The sequence below is a fragment of the Leptonotus elevatus genome, chromosome 18, assembly GCF_054856555.1.
Source record: "Leptonotus elevatus isolate MCC_2025b chromosome 18, RoL_Lele_1.0, whole genome shotgun sequence".
NCBI classification, from domain to species: Eukaryota; Metazoa; Chordata; class Actinopteri; order Syngnathiformes; family Syngnathidae; genus Leptonotus; species Leptonotus elevatus.
Genome location: NC_141256.1, coordinates 1,806,173 through 1,823,698, shown reverse-complemented (window position 1 = coordinate 1,823,698; position 17,526 = coordinate 1,806,173). Strand labels below are relative to the sequence as shown.

The 17,526-nt window shown below is 38.5% G+C and overlaps 1 protein-coding gene across 1 annotated transcript in view; it reads right to left on the bottom strand.

Annotated features, from left to right (window-relative positions):
- lama4 (laminin, alpha 4) overlaps window positions 1-17,526 on the bottom strand; it is a 58,378-nt gene that overhangs the window by 32,127 nt on the left and 8,725 nt on the right. Inside the window, exons 3-14 of the mRNA XM_086061249.1 lie at window positions 16,219-16,346; window positions 16,037-16,117; window positions 10,933-11,147; window positions 9,034-9,134; window positions 7,348-7,528; window positions 5,693-5,776; window positions 5,075-5,226; window positions 4,859-4,969; window positions 4,524-4,635; window positions 3,475-3,639; window positions 3,088-3,281; window positions 1,479-1,595 (exon numbers count right to left, since the gene is read on the bottom strand). Coding sequence (XP_085917375.1) covers window positions 1,479-1,595; window positions 3,088-3,281; window positions 3,475-3,639; window positions 4,524-4,635; window positions 4,859-4,969; window positions 5,075-5,226; window positions 5,693-5,776; window positions 7,348-7,528; window positions 9,034-9,134; window positions 10,933-11,147; window positions 16,037-16,117; window positions 16,219-16,346 — 1,641 coding nt within the window. The remainder of the gene's footprint in view (window positions 1-1,478; window positions 1,596-3,087; window positions 3,282-3,474; window positions 3,640-4,523; window positions 4,636-4,858; window positions 4,970-5,074; window positions 5,227-5,692; window positions 5,777-7,347; window positions 7,529-9,033; window positions 9,135-10,932; window positions 11,148-16,036; window positions 16,118-16,218; window positions 16,347-17,526) is intronic.

Here is a 17,526-nt window from a genome sequence, read left to right as displayed (position 1 = left end):
TATGGCTAATGCAAGCGGTTCAATAAATATTGCAAATAATAAAGGCGACAGTGGGCATCCGTGTCTTGTGCCTCTCTGTAGAGTAAAACTCTGAGATATAATCCCATAAGTAGTAACAGTAGCTTTAGGAGAATCATATAATACTGACACCCAGTGAATAAATGACTTCCCAAAGCCAAATTTATTTAAAACAGCAAAGAGGAAGGACCAGTTAACTTTGTCAAAAGCTTTTTCTGCATCCAATGATATAATAACTGCCTTTTTATCATACCGCTGTGACATACTAATAAGGTTAAAGAGCCTTCTAATATTATTAGTAGAGTGACGCTCTTTAATAAAGCCTGTTTGATCGCTATGAATGATTTCATTTCAGAGTTTCATTTTGACAAAAAATACTTACACATTTTGGAAAATGCTCATGCTGGTGTCACGTTCTGTCTTTCTGTCTGCTGGTGACATAATTTTCCTTCTTTCCATATTCTTGCTACACCTGACAGCAGTTTTTGTTGTCAGGTATTTACGCCAAGTACAAACGTAAAGCCAATCGGGCTGTTTTTGTTCCAATTTTGCCCTTTTCCAATAAGGACATCAAATGCCAGACAATCTTACTATATGTCTTGTAATATTATGTCAAGAGAGTATTTGTCCCGATAATAGGGTCCAAAACGGGCCAGGCCAACAATTAAAAAAAACAACAACAACAAAAACGGTACTATATTACAACCAAAAACCTTAATGCGTGTGGGGAAAGCCGACATCAGTCAATGACTCCATGAACTGTGACATGGAAGGAAATGTAGCTAATGAAAGAAGCCCCGTTTGAGGAACAAGAAAACAACCCTAAACAAAAACTAACATTTCTTACCTGATATTGATTTCTATATAAAAGTGTGTTACCCGGCCCCCGGGTTTACAAGAAGTATTTTCCAAAGCAATACTTCCTGCTCTAGTCTTTTTCAGAAATACTCAGGTAATGTTCCCATAGTGCCTATTTTTCTTTGTTTTTGTGACCATGCAAGATTTCCACTTCAGAAGACTTGAGATTGATGACAAAATCTTGATGTGCGTGGCCCCCTGTGTTGAGATAATCAGGGTCGCAGTGGTGGCCGTGGCTCAGGGTGTATATATATATATATATATATATATATATATATATATATATATATATATATATATATATATATATATATATATATATATATATATATATATATAAATATCTAAATATATATATTGTTTCTTTGTGAAGATCTTTTTGTGTTTCTTTTTGTGTTTCACATTTGTGTGCTCTGCCTCTTGTTATAAATAATGAATCTTACTTGATTGTTCTATATTTGTTTGTCTGCATTTTTTATCCATCCTTGGGCAGTTGTCAAGTTTAGGCAGGTGGCTACTTTGCAAAGCAAAATTTTAGCATTTGCATATGTATAAGAACTTAGTTAGTGTTGTGTAATAAAAACAAAACAAAACGGTCATACCTCGACCAACGTATCCACCTCAGCCACATTCTCTTGTGCTTTAGAAATTATGTCTTTGGCTTTGTCTGTAATATTATGAATAGCTGCAAACTCTGCTTCCATCTTCTGCTGCGTTGCCTGAAAGTGAAACACAGACAAAAAAACATGGGAACACTTAAACATCAAGAAGTGGAACTACAAATAGTTTTCTTTGTTGATCTGATGAAGAAATTGCATTTTCAGGAGAATTGAAAATGGCAGACCTCAAAGGCACTGTTACATTACAGTGCGTCCTAAACCAAATGTTAATCATGTGATGGATCAACTGAGGAATCTGTCAAGTCAAATGTATCTGTATAGCTCTTAATCACAATTACCGGTCGATCTACGTTCCTACCCTCACCTATGATCACGAGCTGTGGGTCGTGACTGAAAGAATAAGATCCCAGATACAAGAGGCCGAAATGGCTTTCCTTATAGGGTGAGAAGCTCGGTCATTCGGAAGGGAATCAGAGTCGAGCCACTGCTGTTCCACGTTTAGAGGAGCCAGCTGAGGTGTTCTGGGCATGTCCCACTGGGAGGAGGTCCTGGGGACGACCCAGAACATGCTGGAGAGACTGTCTCTTGACTGGCCTTGGAACGCCTTGGGATCCCCCCAGTGGAGTTGGATGACATGGTTGGGGAGAGGGAAGTCTGGGCTTCCCTACTAAAGCTGCTGCCCCCTTGACACGACCTTGGATAAGCGCTAGGAAATGGATGGATGGATGGATGGACTTTTCTTACATGGCATCAAGGCAGATGCACTTTAAAGTTTGGCACAACATTCTCATATTTGAAACACTTGCAAAGTTTGAATTTTATCGAAAGCAGGGAACAATTATAACACATAATATGCTCTGCAGTATAACAACAAGTAGTTAAAAAAATCTACCACATTATATAACACTTGTTGTTTACCAAGCATATTTGGATGTGTGGTGTATTGCGTTGGCTCTGTTCCTACGCTAATGTAGCATCCAACAAGGTAACACACCAACAGTTACTCTTTCTGTTATGTCATTCTTGTTCCTCACTCTCCAGGAATGACCAAACCACGCTGAGTATAAAATAATTAGACACTTTTGGAGAGTGGTTTGTAGGTATGAGATGCCATACAGGGGACTGTTTTGTTGCATTGGTCACTTGTGAGCTGATTTCAATAAACGGAATCTGGGCGGTGTGCATGTGTAATGCTCATGCTGTGAGTGAGGATACAATGTAAAGTATTTGTAAGATTTTTTTTTTTTTAGGGGGGATCTCGGCAAATAAATGTAAGCATACAAATGATATAACCCATAACCCTCTTCAAATCCTTTGAGAGGTATAAAAACTCACCAATGTGAAGTAAAAGATATGCTTATCTATTCTTTTACATTACATGCCTATGGAATACATTAAAATTGTCTGTAGCTTTGTGAGTTTGAAGGGATATGCTGGCAAAGGGTACAAAGTACAAAGTATGGACTAATAAAAAGGGTGAACTAAGTGTATACACATACACATATGAAATGAATACTCAGGGAACAGAAAAAGCTGGAACAGATACAAGAAAAGAAAAGTTCACTTGACTCTGAAGGTCATGGGAAATTACCTCATTCCTCTGGAATTTGAGGACATTGCCGCTGTTCCTATCCCGTGTCTCCTTAATTGTACTGGTTGCATTCTGGAGGAAGGACTGAGCATCAGACAGCTTGCTTGTGAAACGGGACAAAGCCAACTTGAGAGGGTTGAGATGACCATGTGTAATCAGTGACTTCTTCTCCAACTGACGAATACGCCTTAGCACTGTAAATACAGCCAGGGTGAGGAATGTATTACACTCTATAGTTCATTGATATATATGTACTGTATATTCCTTTCCAAAATATTGCAATTTTAACAATTGTTTTGAAATTATTTAATTAAAAAATATAAATGTATATATTTCTTTACATTTCAGCTTTATATTTGTGGGGGGTTATTAACTAAATGTACTTACAGTCATGAGCTTCTGTTGACTCTTCAATGGTTATTGGCCCCTGTGTGGACAACTCAAGATTCCTCATGTTGTTCACAATGCTTATCGCTTCATCTGTGTTTCTCCTGACCACCTCGGGGTCCGCTTCCTGGTAAACACTGTACAACTCCCATTTATGGATCATTTCTGGAGACAATAACAAAATAACCAGCGTTTTATCTTTTGCAGGGTTACAGAGTAAGCCCAAGCCTTGAGGGGGCAAAATGTTAAGCGTTCAAGGAAGTTGCATACAAATTATCCAACATTTTAAAAGTGAAGCTAAAAAACGGTTTCCACAAATAAAAGTGTTTACTTTAGGAAAAAATACATTACATTTTACATTAGAGTATATATATATATATATTTATATATAGTATAAATAAGTAAAATGCCATGTGCCAGCTGTGTGAGACACTAATTTACTGTTATCTTCTACACAGCTGTGTTTTCTCAGTGTCTGTCTGTTGTTAATCACATCCTAGTTTCCCTGTCTTTATTCTATTCTTATCTCCTCGTTGTTTTGTTTGGGTCCGTATAATTCCAATTTTATGAAACAATGTTCGCCTTTGTTTACAGTACCTGCCACCGCCTAAGTCCATATAGATTAGTCAAGCACCTCCGGTATATGGACCATTGCAACAAGGCTATTGAATGGCATCCGCCTAAGACCAGCTACAACATCTGTCGGTTTGAGATGCACAATAGTGGCAAATGTCTTGATCCTGGCTTGGGTAAAAATTCTAGACACGAGCCACTGTCTCATCAGGCCTAGGTGCTGTGTGGAGTTCACAGACACACATAGGGGATATAAACACAAAGCCAAATTTATGACTTAAAATGAAATTAATAATAATTGGATCAAGGTCTGGTTGAACCACCTAAAAGTCACGGGAAAGTTGGAGCCTAGATGCGATCCACATGCACTACTATACTGCTCTGGAAAGCAATTTACATTTAATAAATGTTCATTTAAATTGGAAATGCAAGCGCTATGTACGCATTTGTTGCACTTCAGTCAAGAGATATGGTACCTTCAATGCGCATGTTGAGATCAGTGAGGTTTTTGCTGAAATGCTCAGCTAGCGTCAAAGTTTGCAATGTATGCTCATCAAGGTGGCTCCCCAGACTCTTCACGGTGCTTTCCTATGAATTTAAACATAATGTTGAATTTGCAATAATTTCCATGTTGAAAACCAAACAGTCCATGCAGTCATGCAAGCTTTGAAATTTAATTGAAGCATGAGTTAAAACAAAACAACAACAAAAAAGCAAAGCAATCACAATCACAATCACATTAGGCATTGTATACTAAGTTAACCTTTTAACCTTAACACTTCTGATTATATTCAAATATAACTTAACTGACCGATTCGCTAAGCTTTCTTATGTATGATGCGACATCTTGTGTGGAGTCTTCCACCTCCGCAGTCTCTGTTTTTACTTCAGACAGTTTGTTTCTCCAGGCATTAAACTGATTCTGAAACACACAAAGAAATACAGTTGACTTCTGTGAGCTATTCAAAATGTCACCAGCATATTATTTCTTACTTTGGCTTTTATTGTTCTGTAACTGTGTATTTACCTGCAGATGTTGAGCAGTGTAGTTATAATATTTGACTCTGTCATTAACAGCAGCCCCAGTAGAGATGTTCAACACTCCAACCCTGAGATGGTCCAGTGTTTTGTTGGACAACCGCAGATCTCCGATAACATGCCAGATGCATTCATCACAACCTGCACCGAATTTAGATGAGTTTGATTAGGATCTACAGAAGCTTGGAACTGCCAATGTGGAGGAAAATGTGTTTAAACAAGTCCATAACTTGCAAATACTGTACCTCGTATTATGTCATATACATCGTACTTTCAAGTAAAAATACGTATTTGCAAGAATACAACGTATTCGCAGGTAGGCTACGTTCAAACATACTTATAGGCTAAATACTAAAAGCATTTTATCACATAACGCCACAGGGTCTTGATTTGCGCATGCGCAGATTAAAAAAAGAAAAGAAAAGCAACTTCTTCTTTTTTTAAGCATTATAATCAGAATGTCATAACACTACTGGGAATGCACATGCTCAACCCTGTGGCATTTTAAGAAAAAAATGCAAAATGTTTACGTTCGAACATGCTTGCAAAGAAGGATCAGAACTGTGTATGTTGTTTATTTGCTGCTGTAGTTATTAACTCATCTTACTGATATTGCACAGGTTAACTGTTGCAGGCTCTGGCAGGCACTCTCCTGTTTGCATATCACAATGACTGCTCTCACAGTCACACCCTGTAAAACAACATAAACATACATTCCATATTACTGTATACTGTACAGCTTTACAGTTTTTGGCTTGAAGGCCGGTAAATTTTCTACAGCTGTTACAGATGGGGGAAAACAAGGATCCATAAAATTTGTTCCAGCTGCATGGTGTGTTGTTACTATACATTAGCATTACTGTGCTAATACTTTAGCTGTGTATAGGCAGAATAGCAGAATTGTAGAGATGCCAGAGAGAATAATGTAAAACTGCAGCTACGAGCAGCTATAAAGGGACTCCTCGCAGCCGGGGCCATTTTGGGGTACTTGCACATTGAGGTTGGAATGTCTTTTTTTTTATTATTTGGGGGGGGGTCACAATATACCTTTACACATAAGTTTTTTCTTTTGTGTCAGTCCTGATGTGTATTCAAATGTTTAGACCACCGATATCAGCATACTTTTTCTTGGCAAACAGCGCATAGCCACAGCAACACCTTGCGGCGAAGTAAAAAGTTTTGCTTTGACTATTCATCGGGAGCATCTTTAGATGAAACACCCACAGATTCAAGTCAATTGGATAAAATCTGTGCGAGGACTTCTTTAAAATGTGACCTCGATAATAGGCCAAAAATGGGGCAAAATTTGAAAGTAAATCCAAAATGGCGGACTTGCAATTGGGTTTAGCATATGGCTCCAAAATACTTTTTTGTAGGTTTTGGGCTGTTTCATCTGCGTCCAACTTTTTGTAGATCTTAAATTAAACATACAACAGGGGATGCTTTGTTGAAAATTTGTTGGCGGTATTACTGAGCTATTTTTGAAAAATCTCACAATAAACTATTAAAATATAAGTTTCATAAGTTTTCGTCCATGTTAAGACCCTCCAAAATCAGCATTTTTTGGGGCGCGAACAATGCATTGTCACAGCAACATCATTTCACGAAAAGTTCACATTTCAACATCATGAAAGCCTAAACACTATCCCAAGAAAATATTGTGTTTAACCCGCTAGAAGAAAAACATCTAAGAAAAAAATACGTTACTATGACGAAAAATAAGTTTGTAGATGTCTTCAGGCCTGTACTGTCATATGTGAAATTTTGAGAAGATAGGAACTTCTGGGTCACGTTACAGCAGCTTTTATTGTCAAGGTGAATCATCAAAATTTGCGGCACTGTAATTGCCACGCCCTTTGCCAATTTTTCAGACGTGCTACTGAGCCATTTTGTTAAAAAAAAATTATGACAAACTTAAAATCGAAAAATTTTCACCAAGCCCGACAAGTGTGCAAAGTTTGGAGAATTTTCGTACACGTTTAGGTCCTCAAAAATGCAATTTCTTTCAGAGGGGGAAAAAAAATCTACAGATACAAACAGGGACCTTGAAGTGGTCACTGCTCGGGCCCTAATTATTTTATTTTATTTTCAGAAAACCTCACATCTTTGGAAATGTATTTAATGTATCTGGTTGTACTTGGGTGCACGTTGTTCAGAAGAAACATTTCCTCCATGTGATGGACTTGAGGCAGATGTTGAAAGACCGTTTCGCCAAGAGAACTCGAGAACAATTGCACACTGTATCATCTATGGACAACTTACTCTTACAGCCAGAGGGGCTATAGTCCCAAAAGCCTGGGAGGCACCTCTCACAGTAACGACCTCCGGCACCCGGGCGGCACAGACAGCTGTGAGTGAGAGAATGGCAGGTGGGACGAAGAGAAGCTGGCCTGCATTCACATCTCTGACAGCCTTGGCAGCTGGAGAAACCCGAGTAACCCTCCTGGATTACAAGTACAAAAAACAATGTTAGAACCTTAACCTTTTTCACCTTTCCAGTATAAAGTCCCCAGCCTATTCAAATATATACACTGAAGTCGGTTTGATTGCTGCTTTGATTAGTGTTCTGTAGCTAAATGAAATCCACTTACATTTTAACAGGTTACTGTCAAATAAATGACATGAGAGTGTATCATGTCATTTATTTGATAGTAACTTCATTGATACAGTGTGATCGTCACAATAACATTTATCGTATGGACGTTATATAAATCTTCACATTTAACAAGATGGTGAACAGGCTAGCAATTCACGGAACACAAAAATAATTATTGACTGAGTCTTAAGTAACCCCATAATATCAGTGAATTAGTGTAATGAAATAATTTCAGTATTAAAAACTCCCCCAAATTAAACAGGTCTAAAAAAAAAAAAATATTATATTTAAAGAAAAAACAACTAAATAAAAACTAAAATAAATTTTGAATGCTTCTCAGTTTACTGGTACATGACCATTTTTATACTTCTTGTCACTGTCGCGCAGCTAAAAGATTTCTGCAAAATCAGTGGAAACATCAGACACATCATTGGTTCCTTAATTTAGCAAGTCCATGAAACCTCTTTGAAACTCAACCTTCATGCCTCAGCGTGAATTTAAGACAACTGAGGCATAGTCCATGAGTCTCTGTATCATGTCTTGGGTCATCCCTGTGGCCTCTTCCCAGTGGAATGTGCCTGGAACATTTCACCAGGGAGGCATCCTCTCCAGCGTGGCCAGCAAGTTATCCATCTGGCCTCCTCCCAATGAGATGGGAACACCTCAACACAGAGTCATCCAAGAGGCATCCTTAATAGATGCCCGAGTGGTCCTTATCTTCAAGAAGTTCTTAAACCATATGAGCTCTCATGGTCCCTGCACTGCTCCGGCTACTAGTCATTCCCAGAGTCAGGGCAAATACACATGGCGAATCGTCCTTTCCGTACGACAACCCTCGCCTCAGAAACAGTCTGCTAGAGGACCTCAGTGCCGCAGGGAACGTTCATATTTTTAAGAGCAAGCTCAAGACCTACTTTTTTTATTTAGCTTTTAGTGGAAATTAAATTACTTTTCTATATATGTTTATGTATCTACTTATATCTCAATGTTACCTATTATTGATCTATTTTATGTTTCTACTGGGTTTTATTATTTTTAGACTCTTAGTGTTCCTCTGAGGCCTCTGCCCCGGGAGCAGTGGTTAGCTGCGACTAGTGAAGGTTGAGCATTCCTCCCACACCTCCTCCGGATGCCTTGGTAGTGCCCTGACTTGGGCTTGGTGGTATGTCATGTCTTCCTGTCAACCTTCTGAAAATATCTTATTTTTCAACAGTCACATTCTCAGCGGGAATTTTGTCAAATCGAATTATATACTTATACCATTACTGCAACTATGTTTTTTCCAATTAACTCCAGAAATTATATTATTTACCTTGATGTACCAAATACCAGCTGGTCCAGGTTTGTCTTACCTCACAGCGGTCACAGAGTCGGCCGGTGACGCCTGGTTTACAGTGACACACTCCCGTCCTGTCATCACATGAGGATGTGCCACATTTATTGCACTCACACTCTGGGATAGACAAAGGATGCACAGCATTGTGTTAGAGGTCACATTACGTCACAGGCATTGTGAAAAGTTTATTTTTGGAACTGGACCGCCTCAAAAGAGAAGCTTCACTTCATTAAAACCTTGTGTTTGTGACATATTTATGTTGATAATACAAAACAATTTTGCTCAATGAATTTGGGACATTGTGCAAAACTTAAAAAATATATATATTACAATGTTTTGCAAATCCTTTTCAACCTATGTTCAATTGAATACACTACAAAGACAATATATAATAATGTTCACACGGAGAGAGGGATTTCAACATCTTTGGTCCATAATCTCATAAAAAGATTCAAAGAATTCGGAGAAATCTTTGTACGTATCGCTACATCTACAAATGCGATTTAAAACTCTATCACAAAGCAAAAGCCATATGTCAACAACACCCAGTAACGTCGCCAGCTTCTCTGGGCCCATGCTTATCTGTGATGGAAGTGGAAAGTTGTGCTGTGGTCTGACGAGTCCACATTAGAGCCTGACATTTTTTCGGGAATCCCATGGGTCCCGAAATTCCCGCGGGATTGCGGTGGGATGGGAGTGAACTTTACCTTTAATCACGGGATTGGGAAGGGACAGGATAAAAAAATCACGGGAGCAGACGGGAGTGGGATTAATTAAATATCCGTTCGGGGAAAAAACCTTGGACAGATGCACACTTGTGCAACCATTTGTGTTTTTGTTTCCATACACAGTTTTTTTTTCACTAAATGATGCAGTTGACCTCCATAATGCGAGCGGTACAGGCGTGGGTGTAATTCTGAATGGGAGCGGGATGGGATGGGAATCGTTTTCACCGGGAGTGGGACGTGACAGGATTGTTTTTTTTTTTTACTATTGTCCACGACTGGGACAAGATGGGATTTTTGCTGTGGAAGTGGAATGGGACGGGAGTGAAAATCCACTCCTGTGTCCCCTTCTAGTCCACATTTCAAATGGTTTTTGGAACATATGCACATAGTGCCTTCCAGGCCACAGAGGAAAGACCAAGACATCATTGGTGTTTCGGTGTTAGTGCCCATGGCTTTTTTTTTTTGGGAGCAATATATGCTGCCATCAGAACAACATATTTTTCAGGGATGTTCCTGCTTATTTCAGCAAGACAATGCCAATTCTGCACATTACAAACAGCGTGGTTTTGCAGTAAAAGAGTGCAAGTGCTTGTCAGTGTTGCTGACCTCGCTCCCATTAAAAATGTGTTAACTTGTGAATTATGAAACGCAAATCTCTTCAGTGAGCAAATGGAAACTGATGAGCAACTGAAATTGTACAGCAAACAAGAATTGGAAATTCCATTACAAAGCTTCAACAATTAATGTCCCCTCAATTCCCAAACGCTTTATTGAGTGATGTTAAAAAAAAAAGAAGAAAAAAAAGAAAAGAAAACATGTCCCAGCATTTTTGGAACGTATTGCAAGAATAAAATTCAAAATTAGTGAATATTTGAAGAAGAAAAAAACATCAGTTTAAACATTAAATATATTGTTGTTTTTGGAAGGTATTCATTTGAATATAGATTAAAAAGGATTTGCAAATCTTCGTAATCTGTTTTTATTTACATTTTACGCAGCACCCCCACTTCATTGGAATTGAGGTTTATAATTGTAATTTTGTGTTTAAAAAACTCCGTGCAGCTTTTAACCAGAGCAACTGTTTCAATCCATTAGAGTGACCCAAACAGTTCTACCTTCACTTAGGTCTATTATGTGACCATCATGAATTTAAATCACTGTGTTCACATTCACAATGGCCTCCGAACCTCTGCAGTTCTTGGCACCGATGGCATCACCGTAGAAACCCTGCCCACACCTCTCACAATTCGGCCCGGCAGTGTTTCCCCAGCAGTGTTGGCAATGGCCCGTCACATTGTGGCACCAATTAAAGATCAGGTTTGGGTCAGAGTTGTCATTACAGTCACATCGCTTGCAGGAGCCACCAATTGTCATCGGCATGCCATAGTAACCCGGGGCACACCTGGATAGAGAAAAATGCAGTTATTACAATGAAGCAAAAAGTTAACTTTTGGTTTGGAATCAGGTCTGTTTTGTTTTGTTGTTGTTTTGCTCTCTTACTATTCAAACTGTTATGAACATATAAAAAAACAAAAGCATTAAGGTTTGTTGCACAGTCTGTAAATATATATATATATATATATATATATATATATATATATATATATACATATTAGTGCTGTCAAAGTTAAGGCATTAACTGATTAATTAATCACAAAAAATTATCGCATTAATCATGAATTAACGCAGATTAATCACACTAGTAACTTTGACCATAGATTATCCTTTAGCGTGACAGCGGATGGCTACGTTTAAGGTAGCACAGCTTGTGTTTGAGCAATAAACATAGTTACACGAATTAAAGTAAAGCATTTAATAAATGTTTGCGTATTACATTTTGAATATGTGTTCATGTCAAAATATTGGGGTATTTTTTTTCAACTTTAAATGATGCAAGTAATTAACTGATTAGAAAAAGAGGATGAGCGTGTGCAGTGGATAAAAAAAAATGTGCTCATAACATTAAATGTCAAAAGAATTAACACATAACCGGCGCTCTTCAAATTTGGCGTGAAAAAAATATTGAATAAAAAAGGCTTTTCTATTAAGTGATTTATCATGATTAATCAAAATTCTAATATGTGATTAATCTGATTTAAAAAAGTAATCGTTTGGCATCTCTATATATATATATATATATATATATATATATATATATATATATATATATATATATATATATATATAAACAATCTACATTATAAATGTTGAGTTTTGCCATCACAACATTAATAATTACATATAATAGTTACATATGTCAAACAAAAACATTTCCTTTATTTTAGAAATTATTTAAAAACATATATTTTTATTAATTGCTTAAGAAAGATATTTTATTTTATTATTTTTAATTAAAAACAACTTGCAATTGAAAATAATGATTTTTATAATGAGTCAAAAAGTTTGCTGTCTTTATTTAATTTGAATGAAAACAAGATTTGTTCTTAGATGTCTATGTTCACACTTCCCACTTGATTAATAAATAAGTAATATGATCAAAACAGAAACATAAGCCCATAATTATCAATAAGATGCTGATGGATAGTGGCAAGTTGTGAAGAAATGTGGTGCCTATCTCCACCGTTTGACATAAAATACTGTTTTATATTGTTAAATTTCAGTTTGTTATTCTTAATCAAACATTAACTGTTAATTTACATGTCGGCATGAATATTTAACATTATTTTACTATATATATATATATATATATATATATATATATATATATATATATATATATATATATATATATATATATATATATATATATATATATATATATATTAGGGATGTAACGATATCCAAACATCACGATACAATATTATCATGATATGAAGGTCACGATACGATAATTATCACGATATTGTGGGGAGGTTGGCGATATGAGAAATGGTCACAGTATTGTAAAAAAAAAAAAAGCACAATAATGTGCTTTTGTATATAACAGCAATGAATATAAACAACCTACAATCTCTAATAACACTTTCTTTCTTTCTTTCAAATTTATTTTTATTGGTTTCACAAGAATACAAAACAGACCCCTCCCCTCTCCCCCAACTGAAAAAAACTAACAAACCCCGTTTCACTCAAAGCTATCCAACACCACTCAGCATAAAGTACAAGTCTAATCATAAACGTCTATAGAGGGTTCTTCTGTGCCATCACTCCCAATACATAATGGTTACAGTATCAGAATAGAATACAATACAAAGTCAGATGTACTACCAAGTAGGAGCAGCATGAAAAGCGACTGTACCGTTGCCAGCCCATCCACCATAGCTGGATTAGCGATTTGACAGTGCGTATGTCATTCCTGCAATTGTGTGGCGGTGTTATCAAAAAATGAAAGAAAAGGTCCCCATGCATTATAACATTTATTTTCGGAACCACGAAGAGTATATCTGATTTTCTCGAGCCTGAGGTTCATCAGCACGTCCCTTATCCAGTGCGAAGTTGTGGGTGAGGCAGCCTCCTTCCACCTCAAAAGAACCAAACGTCGCGCCAAAAGGGTAGTAAAAGCAACGACCCTACACCGCCAAGCCTGTGCGCCGACCTATCCAGCAAAGGATCCAAGCAAAGGTTAAAGTCTCCACCCATTATAAGTAAATGGGAGTTGAGATCAGAAACAATTGAATAAGTCATACAAAAAACTGGGCGTCATCAAAATTTGCAGCATAGACACTAGCTAAGATTACCTTGTAGTTGTAAAGGCTACCCTGTACCATAATGTAACGACCATTTGGGTCCGCTATGACTCCAGTGGGAGTAAAAGATAAATTTTTATTTATCAATATGGCTGCCCCTCTCGCTTTAGCTTGAAAGTTCGAATGGAAGAGCTGCCCCACCCACTCACACCTCAGACGAGAATTATCTGACCTTCGAAGATGTGTTTCTTGAAGAAAGGCAACTGCCGTCCTCATTCGTTTCAGGTGGACCAATACTTTCTTCCTCTTAACCGGGTGGTTCAGGCCTTTAACGTTCCAGCTTACTAATTCAAGGTCGCTATTCATGTCGCTCTTCTGTGTAATGTTATATAGACAGTAGTTAGCATCAAACACAAAAAATATAGTAAAAACAGTTTAGCTGCATTAATGATAAAATGACAGCAAATAGCAATATAGCAATGAGTGAAACCCCCTTAAGCCTCCCCGAACCCCTAAATTGAAACTAGCTGTCAAAATGGACAGCACACCTACCCTATCTAACACCAAGACTTCCAGAAAGAGCCTACCTAACTCTAATCCCTCTCCCGCTACAGTAATAACAAATGTTCCCCATAACAGTGAAAACCCCACATTAAACACTTTATAACAAAAGTAAAAGACCCCAAGTATAGGGGGGAAAAAGTTTCTTTATGTCCTCTTTTTTGGAGTAAAATAACTAATGATAATAAAACAAAACCAGGCTCATAAAAATAATATAAAGTAATAAAACAATAGATAAATAACAACAATAAAAAAATAAGTGTAAAATCATATCAAAATTAAAATACAAGAAGATAAAAATAAATTAACAAAACAGAGTTTACACTGAAAGACTAACAGATCCATCAACCTGCCCCCCCCAAAAAAAATTATAATAATACTAATAATGATAATAATAATAATAATAATAATAAGACATCACCACAAGCCCTTTATATAAAGTAGTTAACTATATAAATGGTAGCGAAACTCCGCTAACAGCCAATGTTTGCAACAATCAGATATGCCACGTATCTCCAGAACACATAAATAATAATAATAATAAATAAATAAAAACAAAAACATTGTGCAAACTAAACATGTAACTAGCAAACTGGCAGCAATGAGCAACAGTAATACACCAAAACAGTCACGAACATACATGAACAAAACAGTCAATGTGCAGTACCACCAAGCGTTATTCGCTTCGTCAACCGACCCGAACCAAACGCGGGTGCCGTCAGCCTGAATGATATGAAGCCGAGCCGGGAAGAGCAGCGAGGTGCCGGAGGCCCTTCTCATATAGCACAGCCATCACCGCGCCGTAGGGTTTCCGCTGGCTCACCACCCCCGGAGTATAAACCTCATAAACTCTGAAAGCGTGCCCCTGGTAATCAAGCGAGCCTCTCTTCCGTACATCCCGAACCAGCAGCTCCTTATTCTGGTAGCGATGAAAACAAACCAGGACAGGCCTCGGCTTTCCCCCGTTAGCTGGTTTGGAGGTCGGGTTACGATGGGCGCGATCCAGCTCCGAATCAGTTGGAAAAATTCCTTCCCCCAGCGCATCCATCAAAAGTTGGGAAAAAAACTTTGGCGGCTGGGGACCTTCGATTCCTTCAGGTAAGCCCACAAGGCGAACATTGCAGCGACGATTTCTTCCCTTGATGTCCGTTAGCTTAGCCGTTAGCCGCTTGTTGTCGAGCCGAATTGCGTCACATGTTGTCTCAACACGTTCCAGTCGTTAGTGAAGAGACTCCGCATTCTCCTCTACGGAAGCCAACCTCTTGTCGTGGTCACTGACAGTTTGTTGAAGCCCGTCGAATTTCCCACTGAGTTTGGCAAACGAAGACTTTAAGTACTCCAAAAGAATCGACCGGTGGTCGGCTAATATGGCTACTAGCATCGACTTACTAACCACAGTGGTGTCGGCATCGGGCTTTTCAGCCAGTTTAGTCGGCTTTGGCGGCATCGTTACACCCCAAGCACACGAAAGAATAAGGCACAAGTCAAAAAAGGTTTAGCAATAGTCAGGCAGGTTATATACAGGTGGGGGATGAAGTTAGATGTATATTTAGCGGGAGTGGGAGGCGAACAGGTCTCTACTCCATGACTGCTAAACCGGAAGTCAAATCTCTAATAAAACTTATATTGAGGCACTTACTTGCTAATGCACGCACAAATAGAATTCCACCACATATTGACCGGTTCACAAGCATATTACGTTCCCCTTCATCTGACCACGAGCGTGGATTTTAAACATAGAAGGGCCAAAACATGCCATGTGAAAATTTAACTGCACAACAACAACAAAACTAGCCACCTGAGGGTGCTAGAACTGTGCAAATGGAAATCAACCTGACTTTTTTAACAGATTGGCTGCTTTTAATATCGTGACATGACGTCTACAATATTGTGGCCGTTTTAATATCGCGATATCACAATATTGCCATTATTGTTACATCCCTAATATATATATATATTAGGGGGGGAATGAAAACGACATGCATTGTCATTGCCAATCACTTTTATGCGTAGTTGCTTGTTGACCTCCCTCGATGACACATGTTGAATACTGTGCCAACATACTGTAAACCTACCCAGCACTCACCTCTCACAGATATGTCCAGCATAACCCTCTTTGCACTTGCACCGTTGAATGTCACCTTGCCTGTCACAATAGACTGCAAAACTGGCCAGAAAACACAGGCAAAATTGCATCAAATATTACACACTGCAAAGCAATTACTGTACCGAACTTTCAGGTTGAATAAACAGTACAGACAGGCATACTTATTTGAAGGGACAGAAAGAGGGCAGGCACAGGGTTGGCAGCTATGGCGTCCAACCTGGCTTGGTACCAACATGTAGCCATCTTCGCACATCTCACAGAAATCACCCATACTGTGATCGCTGCAATTCTGAAAGGGGCCCGAGTACCACAGATTAGCCTTATTCAGATCTCAAATTAACATGATTGATCTTGTCACAAGTAAAAAGCTAGCACTGCTCTGGACCTGGTTTGATTTCATAGACCAACAATCAGACAACAGTGGCTACCCTGATGAAAACCGTGTGTCGAAAGATTGGTCTGGTAATTCCTTGCAGTTAAAAAAAGGATGTAAATCCTTTGGAAATACCTAGATTTCAGAATGAAGTTCAACTAACAGAGGTGGCAAATCCAGGTCTAAAAAGTAAAAACCCTGCCACAGTTTGGCTCTAGCCCCTGATGCTAGTTATCTCGCTAGTGTTAGATTAATTAACATTGTTTTACTGTTTCAATTTATATTTTTCAAAGTGTTTTTGATTTTAGTTAGATATGTTACAACTGTTCCCCATATGTAGTTAATCTATAGTCTTTGTTCTCTTCCCTGAGGAAGTAAGGTGTCTGATTTAATCTAAATGAGAGGTGTCTGACCAAAAGGCCGTCTGCGTGAATTCCTGGTGCCAGGAGGCTCCGGGAGCCAATTGTTTACCCACATCTGTTGTGGACTAAAAGAACTGAATGGAAGATAACCTAATTGTATTTCACTCTGCTGACAGGACAAGATGAAAGGGGGGGCACAATCTCTTCCTCAAAGGCTGTACTCTGTGTGGGGTTTTATGGGGGCTAGCAGAAAGTGTCACATGGGGGGCTATGCCAGGAGGTGGTGGGGGCCAGGTGTTTGCCCACATCCTTGGGTTGATCAAGACAGGAACTGAGGAAAGATAAGACTGGGGGGTGTGTAGACTTGAAGACTCTTGTCTTGACAAAGAGTGCCACATGGGTTGCTCTATGTCTGTAGGGGGCAAAAAGGTACCTCTTTGTCAATGAAGGGGGAGGGAACTGTTTTATGTATAAATGAGTGAGTGTATTTTGAGAATGTTACACTTCTTGGACCAGGGCTATTTGAACCGGGTTTTAGAGATGTCTTTCAGACTCTGAAATAAAGCTAGCAAAACTTCTCCACGAGACTTCAACTTTATTTGAACACGCAGAAATCAAGGACTGATTTCCAACACTAGCTAGCTCCCTAGCAGGTGAACAAACACAATGGGAGCTAGCTAGCACCCGGTGCTAAAGCCAAATTGTGGCAGGGTTTTTACTTTCTGGACCTGGAT